The following is a 13,636-nucleotide window of genomic DNA, read 5'->3' on the forward strand; positions in this document are numbered from 1 at the left end:
CCGGTATGACCCTGACCTTGAGTAGCATCTTACCCTCACCAAGAATGATGCCACAATATGAAGACAAGATGATCAATTTCAACAATTGGCTTAAGTGTTGGTGTCATTCAAAGGGATCAATGCCTGTCTGCCTGGGATGACATGCTCGTCAAGCCACGATGCTTCGCTAGGGGCGGCTTGCACCTGTTATCCCTGGGCTTTCGGATATTGGCAAAGGCTCTTGCTACCCCATAGTGCCTTTTTAGGCAAGGCTCAAAAGACAAACCCACCTCCATAGGTATCACAAGGGATAAGAAACTAAGAGTAATGCTCCTCAACACTAGAAGTCTAAACCTCAAGATGCACGCACTCAAAACTATCCTTAGCATCGAGAACATCGATATCTGTGCAGTAACTGTAACCTGGTTCAAGGCTCCGAGAGCACCCCAGCACTACCAGGTTATACCTCATACCATGCTTTTGCCCCAAAACTTGGACGAACCACAAAGGAGGGGAGTATCAATATTAAGTCAAAGATACCCACACCTCAGGTTGGTGGCACAGCACGAAGCATCAGAGACTATCCATGTGCAACTAACTGTGGGAAAAACTGCCTTCCAGTTTATAGCCTGCTACAGACCACCCTCCCAAACACAGGAACCCCACTTGGCCTTCCTGAGAATACTGGAACATATGAAGGTCTCCAAACACCATTATATTGGGTGACTTCAACTACCAAACATAGACTGGGAGCATTACTCTAGCTCCAACACCTAGCCTAAAGGTTCCTAGAATTTATAAACTCAAATGCTATGGAACAACTTGTTACCATTCCCACAAGAGGGGAAAACATACTGGACCTGATCATCACCAACATGGGGACACTATACTCCAAAACAGAAGTGTATCCCTCACTGGTAAGATCAGACCATAAACTAATCTCACTGGATATTCACATCCCGACCCCACCCCTGCCCAGAAAACCACAGTGAAAAACTTCTCTAAAGCAAATTTCACACGCCTCAAAACCGAGTGAAATCCTTCAAAGCCCCCGGGCCTGTGGAAAATACGGCCCAGACCGTAGAATCCTTTATAAACGCATTCTATGAACACCTTCAGGAATGCATGGATCATGCAATCCCAAATAAAACCAAGACACAATCCTCCAAAGGCAGGCGTCCTGTCTGGTGGACTCCAGCCATAAACAAACTATACAATAGAAGGACGAAGCTACTACATGATAGAGCAAAATCCCAAAAGGGAAGGCATCTCTGATCAGTATTAGCAAAACTACGGGCACTCATAAAATCGTCTAAGGCCAGCTTGAGAGAAAAATTGCACAGGACACTAAGGATAATCACAAGGCTTTCTTTAGTTATGTTAAGAACCTGGGTGGGAATTCCCAGATATGCTCAGAATTAGTCCAAAATGACAAAAATACACCGAGCCCACAGACATTGCCAACATCCTAGCTGACAGGTTCAGTGCAAACTTCTCCCCCTCTCCCCACCAAAGGGCAAATATCTATCCCAACAGGTGCTGCCCCTGACATCTCAGATGCTCAGGTGAGCCGCCCTCTCCAAAGCAAAAACACAGCATCAATGGGACCAGATGGTGTCCCAGGCTGCGTCCCACATGAACTCCAAGAAGAGCTAAACCCACATCACAGAAATGATTGTACAGAAAAAAATCATGAGAGCAGTGGAGCATTTTCGGGGTAAAAAATAAAGGGATTTAACACAATGGACATATTTGTTTAATGGACCTTCCAGGGTTGGACTTCCACTTCAAACCACACAGGGATCATGAGAGGTGGAACTTCTGGTCATCAGTTACTCTGACATTAATTCTACATGGTTACTACTGATAGGATTCATTAATATCACTACATTTATACACTGCCCATCCTTCGGACCTTGATGGCAGACTTCTTCTCACCGCATGCCCAAACTACAGGTTTACATTTCAATGTGGACATCTGCTATTGTTATTTCTTTTTCATTGCTTTTCTCCTTTAAAATGTCATAATATTGTCTTTGTTTCCTAGATCAATGCATATACTAAACAAGACAACAGCTTCATGATTCCTAAAAGATATAGCAATAATTTCATTTCAGCTTCTGACATTTTGCCATAAACAACAGCTACACATCTATTGCTGTATTTATCACACAGTTAAAGATTGTCCATACTCGTGGTTCCTGATATGCATCATTTTACCAAAAGTATCCAGCAATATAAATGCATGGTGCTGCAAATCCCAAATAAAAATTGTTGTAAATGCCAAGTATCCCTCCACCATCATTATGGTACAGTCATATCACAAAGAACCATGTTTGGGCAAGTTCTCTTCTTCACCTCCTTGAATATTCTATCAAATGCTTCCTCTAGCAAGCTACTGTGTTGTGCAGGTGGCAATGCCGTTTTATCACCTGCTCTGCCAGTGCTACACACACTGTACATTCTTTACTGCTACTCTGTGTTCACATGTAAAGTGATCTGAACTTGGTTTACTGGGAACTTGGATATCTGCTTATGTGATCATACAGTAGATGGCCAGACTGACAATAAAACTGAACAAATTTTCCCCTTCACAGTGAGGTGCAGTAATCTTGCAGCTAATTATATTTATTAGGGGGTAAAGGGTTGTGGATGTTGTGAAACTGTACTCCTCAGAAAAGCAAATTCGGGATATTGCATTCAACCAGTTTTGCTCAGCAGGTAGTATAATTCAACCATTCAGTACAACACTGAAAGTCTTAGAGTCTGTCTTGCTAATTAACCAAAAGAAATAAAAGCTAAGCTTATTTTCCCAGAGCTGTCTTAGACCTCTTTAAACTACTTTCAGGGGAGACCATAGGTTCATAGGAAATACTAGGTTAGCTGCCCTTGTGGGCCATTTTGCCATTTTAAGCCTAGTAAATTGCCCTAAAAGTGAGAATTAAACCTTGTCTCTGTGAGGTAAACACCTTAACCATTAAGCCACCCCCAGGGGTGATATATATTACAAGCTCTTTTCATAAAACCAACATTTTGCATTTGACAGAGTCATCTGCATGATGTTATGATTTATTGCCTAATTATTCAGGTGAGGCACATTATCTAGCCATGCTCAATCTAGAGGTTCATTCAGATTTTTAACATCTGACAAACGTATATGCACATGTTCATGGTTCATTTTATAATTATTCAAGAGGAGTAAATTACATAACATTTCTCAAGCTAGAGTTTCTTTCAGATTTTTAAGATTAATTCTAACAAATGTTCTCATTAAACAGAATCAAGTACAACATTAATGAAAATACTAAGTTTTCTTATCCAGCTCTAAATGGACAATAGCTACTGATAATTCCTTGTTACTGATTATGAATCACAGTATTTCTTTAACATAGCTTGTAAAAAATTCAACTGTCTCTATATTTTATCAAATGAAATGCTTGTAGCCAGCTTTTTTATTTCAGACAGACTTGTCTGTGGCATTCGTCCTCTCAACATTTTAAATACTGTCACTATTAATATTTCAAGAAATTCCTTGCCTTTCTTTGGTCCAATAGGGCTGCAAAAAAGCAGTAAGACCTTTAATAGAGATCCCATAGTTAAGCACAACAACACTACCCTCAACAGACCGGACAAGGAGAGGGTTACAATAATCTGAATCTCTGTTGTTAGCACTAGGGACACTGCAGGGTCCCTCAGGACCCTTACTATCATAATAGGAGTATGAGCTTGTGGTTGTCCATGCAACACTAAACTATCTTAAGATATTCCATGAAGAAGGAGATGCACTGAGACACTACTGAGTTGTCTGAGGGAAAGACTCTTGCTGAGCTGAGCAATATTCCATCAAAACAAGTATGGCATCTAAGTTCAAAGATAAAATGATTTGTGTCAGCAAATTGGTTTTAAACAGAGTATCATTCTAGGAGGACCCAACATCTGTCTTCTTGGGATAACATGGATAAGAAACCTTCCTGCTTTATTAGGAATGGTCTGTTCCTCTCATTTCATGACTTTTTTGTACAGGATAAAGCCTTTGCTGCTACATAGTGCCTTTTTGGGCAAAGTTCAATTCAAGAACATACCCACTCAGAAAATATTAATTTGAACACCAGGGTAGCATTAGGGACAACTATACCTGGCGACACTAAACTATCATAAGATGTTCCACCAAGGAGGAGATGCACAACTTAGAGCCTTAAACAATAATGTGCCCAAGCTTGAGGCTTTCATCTATATTGAAAACAAACATATTAGTTTAATTTAGGAGACTTTGTTCTAGTGCAGTTTTAGTACTTCCCCGTTGAAGTGGTTCAGTGGTTACCATTTTTATCTATTCAGGTCCAAATGGAGCAGTGGGATTGTGTCCATGTTTTTTGGAGAACCTTCTGTTTCATGTCCAATCATGTATGAGACCATGCTGCAACTTCCACAGCTCTAATAACTCACAATGAAACTGCCTGTCACATCTTTGCCAACTAATATAGCAGTTAATGCAGACAATTCTATGAGCTACCTGGGGTACAAGCTATATGAACAGACTCCTGCTGTCCCATTATAAAAGGGTCCAAAAACCAAATAAGTAAAACCCTCAAATACATCATCAGGCAGTGTATGACATACTATGAGCTCAGGTTCCCTGCCAACTCTAAAGATAACCACAAGGCATTTTTGTGTTAGACTACAAAACTTAAAATGTATGCCCATTACTGTACCAAAGTTATTTACAATAGGTGCTCTCACTCGCTGAAGCTATTCTCAACATACTTTCAGACATATTTGGGGCTATTTTCATGCCTCCCTAGCCAGACAGATTTTTCCCAGTTGCCAATAATCCCATTCCTCAAAATCATCATGGACAAGGTTATAGCTACACCAGCTGAAACTGAAAATACTAGCCTCATGGACCTAAACACACCCTGCACAGTTTGTTAGTGTCAAGTACCACTTAGCCAAATCTCTCCTAATCCTCTATAGTTGCTTACTCACATGTTATTACCCTGAAGCATGGAGATGGTCATAGTAGTGCCATTCTCATACAGAGCCCCACAACAGACCCTTGATGCTATAAACGTATTAGCTTCACTAATATTGTCTGCAATGTTACTGAATAAAAATCTACACGCTGATAAACAATGACACTGGTGACCAATATACCCTGGATCCAAACCAATTTGGGTATATATAAAAAGAAGGTTGTGCCCAGTAAACTTAGCCAACTTCTTTGAAAGGGTCACTGAAGATCAGGATGAGAGCCTGGTAGTTCACACTGCTTATCCTGTCCTTACCTAGGCCTTTAACATCATCCCACACACTACCATCTCAGATAAATTTTTCTTAACATACACCCATATGCAGTCCATTGGACACCCTATTATAGTTCCAAAAGAGAATGCACACTGTCAACATGAGGGGCACTTCCTCTAGTTACAGGAGTGTCACCCGTTGGGTTGCACAGGACTCTGTCCTTGTACACCTGCTCTTTGGTATGTAATTCTCACAAATGAAAGCAGATGCATAGGCACTGCTACTAACACAATTTGCTGCTAACTGTAAAATCTTGTGCAAAATTACATCCCCCTCAGACACTCAAAATATTCTAGCAGTGCCTGTATAAGACCAACACCTGATGCATCAGTCACAGGCTCACCTCAAATGCTAAAATTATGCAGGATAGTTACCTTTAGGAAAGGCACTCTCACCTCCTCTAGGTATATCACTGGTACACCATCTAAAAACAAGTACAATTATCTGGGTCTTCCATACTATGTTAATTAAGGTCTTTCTTTTGCTCATGTCATAAATATGGTAAAGGAAGACTTTCTGCCTTGCATGATTATGTAACGTGACATGACCATAGTAGGAATGACACTGCAATTCTTCTTCTAGCAGTAGCATAAATATATATGACATTAATAACCTGGATCCAAGCTAATTTATATGCTGCCTCATGCTATTAAATGAAAGCTTTTATAATACCAGAAAAGATCTGTGCTTATATTTGATGACTGTATCATACATATTCAGATTTATATAGTTACTTGACTGATAACTTATGCAAATTATCATAATTTTTGCACCCATCTATGAAATGAAATGAGACTAAAGAGATCATCCTTATCAAGGATTGATATCAGAGTATACGCAAAGAGAAAGAAATAGGGGAATCCTAAGCAAATGACCAGTGTTAGGACCTCCCTATTTCTTTCTCTTTGCTTAAACTCTAATATCAATCCTTGATAGGGAAGGCAATCTAGATGGCGCAGTTGTGCAGCAGTAGCACTGTCACCTCACAGCAAGAGGTTCTCCGATTCGATTCTCGGCTGGCGTGCCTTCTGTGCGGAGTCTGCATGTCTTCCCTGCATTTGTGTGGGTTTCCTCTGGGTGCCCCGGTTTCCTCCCACGTTACAAAGACATACATTTGGAGTGTTTCTCCCCGGGCCTCTGCTGAAAATTGGCTTTGTTCCAAGTCGGACTTTCCCGGTTAACAAATGTTAAATAAATAAAAAATAAATAAATCTCTAGCCTGCAGGGCAAATAATTACTTGGCCTCTTTCCATTTTGTTACCTTTCTCTCTCTAGTTATTTGCTCCCAATATCTTGGTTCCTTTTCCAATTTTCTCCAGTAAATTCCAGACCCCTCTTACCTATTGTCTGTATCCCTAATTGCAGTCATCCCTATTGGCAGAATCTCTTTTCTCCATTCCTGTGTTGGTTTAGTTCTTAAAATATTTTCTGATACTTTATAAATATAATAGTCTGTATGGGTATTGTTAATCTCCTTAACTATCTGCATCCAAAATCCCAGTCTCTCCTTGTTTCTTGAGCTTCCCTCATTTCGTCATCATCAATTTCCACTTTGAATTATAGGTTTCTGCTTGTGCTATGTATAGCAGCCTTAACTGTGTTGTTCTAAAATGCCCCTTCAAATCAGGTATGGCATAACTATATAGACCAGACTGCAGATAATAACACTAACTGTTATGGTCACATAGATTAACTGCTATTTAATATCAGTAACACAGTTATTTATTTATTGTGATTTTACTATTTTGATTTTACTGCTCAATATACAACAATGGTAATTCCAGTATCAAGCATTAGCATATCAGCTCAAAATTTAAGTTCGCCGTTTACTGTTTCTCTGTAACTATTACAGTTTAAAGGCATGCTGTACAACTATATTTTCAGAAAAAAAACAGGTGAAAGCTGTCTAGACAGGAAATCCGTGTATGTTAGGAGGTCTGAAATTCCACTCCTGCTGCTTAGTGTAACTGTACAATGGAAGCTGTAGGCAAGACATTAGAAACTGAGAGTAGAATATGAGGATCTAGGGCAACAGTAGAAAATACACTATCAGTTAAAAATGGCTGACAAAAAAGGCCTAAAGACATTTCCCACCAGTTCCCCAAAGGTGGAGAAACATTTGATCGATTTTTGGGGGGAAGGGTGCTGGCTTTCTGGTTTTGACTATCTTATTTCAGTTGTCAGAAGTAAATCTTTGTCCATTCTGTGTTATCAGGATACATGTCAGCACCTTCTGAGCTTTTTATTTCTTATTTATTAGTCCTTCCAAGTTCACAAAAGAAATTCCAATATATGAAAACTACAAAAACGTTTAATTCTATTATCAAAACTCCACACTGGTCACAATATTTAGATGCATTACTTATCTGCTTCTCCTCTGATACTTAACATGCTGTAATGCTACCATACTATCTTTGATGATGTTCTTTCAAGCCACTAACCAGAGGTGTACTTACCTTTCTTGGCCAGCTGTATCCCACAACTGAAGGTGTACTCTGAATCCCTTTCCAGTTGTTCCATTGGGTCCAGGATTATTATACATCTAAAGAGAACACAATGTAAGAATCAGCTGCAAGTAACAATGGCATTAACTATAATGGGATACCTGAAACACAGGTAAAAAGAACATTCTAATACTGAAATGTAATATTCTCATTCTATTTCCACTGGTTTATTTTTAATTTATATAACAGTTTGGCAGTCCAAACTGCCCCAAGCCTACACACATCCCTTTGCTTTCCAGCAAAGCTTGATTAAGTCCTTACTGTACATCATACCATCTCATTACAGTTTTCATCTGGTAAATAAGTAAGTCATTTCAACCAAAAAGCCACCATTAATTCCATGAGTACATGTAATTTTCTGTTTCCAACAGATCAGGAGACTCCAACCACATCTAAGTTTATAGCAGATCTGTGGTTATTAACAACTGTTATGCACTCATGCACAGGGTATGCTGCTTGTAACCCAGGTATACAAAACGCGCACAAGCACACACACACACACACACACACACACACACACACACACACACACACACACACACACACACACACTCAAGTGATGATAATATGGTGTTTTCAGATTAATTATATTTCATGGATGATGCCTTCAACACTGCATAGCTCCATGTCGTGATGAGGAGTCCCTGATCACAAACAGTGTATATGATGCACACACAATATGGATGGTCGGACACAGGTGCTTGACATCACCTGCTTGGAAAACTTGAATTCTAAAGTAGAGATTTGTAAGAATTTCTGTGAAGATGTTTTATAAGAATGAATAATAGTGCACTGTATTTATACAGCTTAAGGCTTACATAAGTGATATAAATGAGCCAGCACTCTGAGTCAGGAGCAACATTCTGAGCAGAGTGTCAGTCACTTGTTCAGGCGAGGGAAGACATGTTGGTACTGTGAATGCACAATCAATACAAATCTGATAGATAATAAGAGAAAAAGTTAAAAAGGGAGATGTAGCAGAATTTCAATTCTACAGGCAGTACCATAATGACTAGGGTACATCTAATTCCAAAATTAGCACAGACTAATAGTAGAGAGCATGGGATAATACAAACAACTAGTCAGAATAGTATTAAGTAGAAACTGTTGTGAGTATGCCATGCTGTGTGTACAGAAAAGAAAGCGAGAGTGATTCTCAACAGAAGACCATGCTACTAACGACGTGATGGCGGATGAGCAGGCAGAGTACATTTGGCAGTTTGCATAAAAAGAATGCAGCTCGAGTCCTAGTGGGTACATATATTACTGTCTAGTAACAGAGCAATGATGAAGATGCCAAAATGATGCCACTAAACAGTTAAACAGAACAGGTTACAGACATAGTGGTATGAGTGAACAGACTATGAATATAGACAAGATGGAGATGACAGGGGTAATATGGCTGAGTAAATCAGCATTTAATTAAGCGTGGGGTGGGGTGTGCATGAAAAAGTAAAAAAAAATAATTTCTCATGAATAGGCAAGTAGTTCAATGAGGATTAACTGTAAAAAAAAAATACTACTCAGGTACACAGTTCAACCATCTGCATCTTACGCACACTGAGGCTTAAATAGAGGAATCTACAACCCTGCAGAGAGAAGTTCCACTGTAAATCTCCTGCCAGCAACTGACCAGCAAAATCCCATCAACTCTCCTAGCAATATTCCACCAGTACAATCCCAACATTTGCAGCGTGTGAGCACAAACTGCAAATGGGACATGAACTGTAACCATTATGAGTAACCAGGACACATTTAACTCCTGTTAATGGAATCAGTCGCTAACCAATTGTATTTGGAACAAAGGGACAGGTCAACTAAGAGGAGTAACAGGCTGCCTAATTTAATGTTGCAGTATCAAGCTAATTTTAACACTGATGCAAGACATTAGAAGAAATGTACATATGAAATGACTTAGTTTTGTCGTGCTACACTACATATGGAAGAACCTTCCATGCTTCAGAGCTGCAAGATAAAACTTCAAATTATTTAAGCAGGTGAGCAACTGAGAACTGCAGGATCTTAACAAAAGACCTAAAGCCACAGTTTTCACTTAATGAAAAGCTTCATTATGTGTCAGTTAGGGAATATAAGTCCTTCTCATTGAAGCGCTCAGTGACACCCCTTATCAATTTTGCCCAACCAGTCTAAGTTTGTGTTGGCTTCCTGAGTTCCTCTCTCTGCATTCATCAGTATTTATTTATTTTATTTATTTATTTTACATTTGTTAACCGGGAATAATTCAACTGGACCAGGTCCATTTTCAGTGGATGCCCGGGTAGAAAAGCTCTACAATTAACATACAGTAAGTAGTTAAGAGAAAGATATTACAGCAAAACAACTGATTAATTACAGGTGGAGACATATACAATTAGTTATTTATAGTTCTCTGACATTGCAGAAATCTTCTATTTTTAGCTAAATAGTTACATGTATAGTACAACTGACATAACAGAAAATGCTATTATTAGATAGCAGTTGCATACAGTTTAACATTTTACATTTGCTACTATTAATGACAGTGAATCAAATAATATAACCTGTGCAGCCCATATTATGAGACACAAATATGTAGGTCTATGACAATAGTAAAACTTGGAATTAAGAGTTGTATATGGAAGGAAAAGAAAAGTAGAGAGAGATTGTTATGCATACATGGGCAGATCCAGGTTTTACTGACATGTGGCTTGAGTAGTTGTTTGAATTGTGTGTTTGTTGCAGTAGAGGTTATAGTAGGGGGACGTGATTCCATTTTTTGGCTATGGTATGGGAGTATAAGGCTTTGCCAGCAGTATTGTTGGCAGTTGTAATACTGTGGAGAGGTTCATTAGACAAGAGAAGAGGACGACTGGTAGAGTAAAGGGACAGCAGGTGTTTTAGTGCTGGAGTTTACTCTGGGTAGTTCATGATGTTGAAGCACAAGTGAGTTGATGGTAGCTTAGTAAGTGAGGAAATTCAAGCCACTGAATTTCTTTTAATACCTGGCAGTGATGGGTTCTAAAGGGAGAGTTGTTGGCAAATTTGGCAATTTTGTTATAACATGATTCTAACTTGATTAGATCTGTTTTTCTAATATGGGTTAGGATTTGAGCTGCATACATACGTGTTGATACAAGGTGAGTTTGAGCTAGGGTGATTCTTGCTTTATCTTTGAGAAAGTGCTTGTGTCTATAGAGGGTTACCGTATTTCTGGGAACCTTCTGGATGGTTTGCGCTATGTGAATATCAAAAAATAGTTTTTTTATCTATTTCTACCCCTAGGAGTTTTGTATGGGTTGACGGAGAAATTATAGTACCATTTCTGGATGAGATAGAAAAAAAAAAGGTGTAGATTTTGTTTTTTTTGGGGGGTAGACAAGAGTAATATGGTTTTACTGGGGTTGAGAATGATTTGGATATCAGTGATCCAACTTTCAACAGCAGAGAATAATTCTTGGGCCAGTTTTTGTAGGGTAGTAAGTGATGAGGCTGCGCAAAGTGTTGAATCATCTGCATACTGAATTAGTGTGGCTTGTTTGGAGCAGGTGTGTAGATTGTTTGTGAAAATAGAAAAAAGTAGTGGGCCCAATTTTGAGCCTTGTGGTACCCCTTATAGAGTTGGGGAGAGGAGGAGATAGGCAACAAGCTGTTCAATGGCAAAATGAACTATCAGATAAGTAACTTTTAAACCAGGAAATAGTAGGGGAAGCAAAGGATAGGGAGTAAAGAGCATCTAGAAGTTAGGGTGTGAGACCATATCAAATGCTTTGGAGAGGTCTAAAAAGATAGCAGATACATAGTTATTATTATTTCTGTGCTGATTTACCTGATTGGTAAAAGAGAGAAGAGCAGTAGTTGTGCTATGGTGAGGGCGGAAACCATGTTGAGTGGAGGACAGAAGATTATGTGAGCTCAAGAATTGCATGACTTGTGAGTGTAAACATTTCTCTAGGAGCTTAGATAGGGGAGAAAGTATGGCTATTGGCCGATAGTTGGAAAAATCATAGGATTTTGCACCTTTGTAAAGAGGTATAATGTAAGATATTTTCCATAACTGTGGTACATAAGCTTCCTGAATAGACCTGTTTATTAGGACTGAGACTGGATAAGATAGGAAGTCAGCTGCTATTTTCAGAAAGTTTGCAGGTATGTCATTTGCTGCAGTGGTGGTTGGTTTCAGGCCAAGGAGGAGTTTTTTTTAATTTTAGATGTATGAACAGGTGACAGATAAAAGGAGGGTGTGTTATTTGGGTGTATGGTAGGGTTACTTGGTTATTTACATTTTTTGTGTCACTAAATAAAAGTCTGTTCAAATGAAAAAATATATCTTACTGCAACAAGTTTTAAATTCATACTTTTTTCTAAGTAAACTAGTGACCAGTGACCAGACTACACTTCTTGTTATCAACAACATAATGTTTTATGTTTTCCTGTTTAAGTGTATCTTTGGAGTGTACTTAGATAATCTGTTTGTTGTTGTAGCTCTTTTTTCCTATATTATTCCCTGTTATTTTGATTTAGTATCCTTCTAGAAACATGGAAACAAATTTGGTAAGTTGCTTAGTATTTCTTGAGAATCCAAGCGTAACTTGGACAATTGGATGAGTAACAGGAAATTTTTTCCCTGGTGTGGCACCTATGCCTCTAATGGACACAAGCAACTTGTAAATAGGTCATCTCTCAGGGCCCTGCTTACATTTATCAAGGGTACCAGAACTTGTCAGAGATTTGGGATGCATGTCTAGGCTTAAAAAGGCCCTTGTGGTTATTAGCCTAGTAACCATCTATGAACCTATAATTCTATGACAGTGTTTATGTTATTTAACATATTTATTTATTTGAAAAATTACCATATAATACTTTTCTCAGTGGAGTACATTGCTATTTTGTTTCTCTTTTCAGTGATTATGACTTGCCTCAACACTGCTCATAGATGATATGTGTTTATGAGGCAGTGAATAATCTGAGTATGTATAAAATAGAAGATTGTACAGAAACCAAAGATGCGTAAGCTCTATGTATTATTAGTTCAAACTCCAAACACATTACAAATTATTTTTATTTTTGATGTTATATGTGGCTTTATTTTGGATAATCTTAATATAAATGACTGGAATTCAAATCATAAAGGTTTCCAAAATAACTACCTGTGCATCACTTTCATTGGTGACAGAAACTTTATATTATTATGTTGCAGATCTAATTACCTGCAGTCTTCTTTAATGATTTCTCAGTGTAGCATACATGTTCAAATGTGAACATATAAATGACGTGTTATATGATAAAAACAAACTTATACAATTTCTACTTTTTTTCTGTATTCAACCCCAACTTATCTTGCAGTTTCTCTAATGTCTTACCAATACCGCTTCCTTTTAATTTTTTCAGGGAGGAACTTTCTAGATAAAGTTTATTTCACAGGAGCGTGCCTTATTCCTTCTTCTTCTGAATCTCCTTTCTTTCTTTTTTAGAGTCAATGTTAGTACTCCCCAATTAACAAATTATAAACTATTCCATGTAATTTGTTCAATCTGACTGCAAGATTTCAGAAAAGGAAAGAGAATTATTTCAATTCTGCTTCAATATTAAGTTGTACTTATAGTGACCTGTGTGGTTGTACTTCTTTGTACTTTTCTGCTTTTTTCCATCTTATAGCCAAAAAAGTTATCTGTTTGCATTTTTAGTTTGTTCTGGGACCTTAGTGTTATATTTTAATTTGCAGTTGTGGGAAGATTGTCTATTTCCACAGGTAGAATTACTTTTAAAAGTTATCTGCTTGCATTTTAAATGCTGTTGGGCCGTAGTCTTGTAGTTTAATTCACAGTTGTGGCAGGACTGTGTAGTACTACCAGATTTGAGCCTTAGTCATT

The 13,636-nt window shown here is 38.3% G+C and overlaps 1 protein-coding gene across 3 annotated transcripts in view; it reads right to left on the minus strand.

Annotated features, from left to right (window-relative positions):
- Positions 1–13,636, minus strand: part of RAB27B (RAB27B, member RAS oncogene family) — a 2,233,495-nt gene that overhangs the window by 157,149 nt on the left and 2,062,710 nt on the right. For all 3 annotated transcript variants that reach the window (XM_044075084.1, XM_044075069.1, XM_044075078.1), the window contains one exon: positions 7,740–7,825. In XM_044075084.1, coding sequence (XP_043931019.1) covers positions 7,740–7,825 — 86 coding nt within the window. The remainder of the gene's footprint in view (positions 1–7,739; positions 7,826–13,636) is intronic.

This window comes from Protopterus annectens, chromosome 1.part1 (assembly GCF_019279795.1).
Source record: "Protopterus annectens isolate FY-2018-M chromosome 1.part1, PAN1.0, whole genome shotgun sequence".
NCBI lineage: Eukaryota > Metazoa > Chordata > Ceratodontiformes > Protopteridae > Protopterus > Protopterus annectens.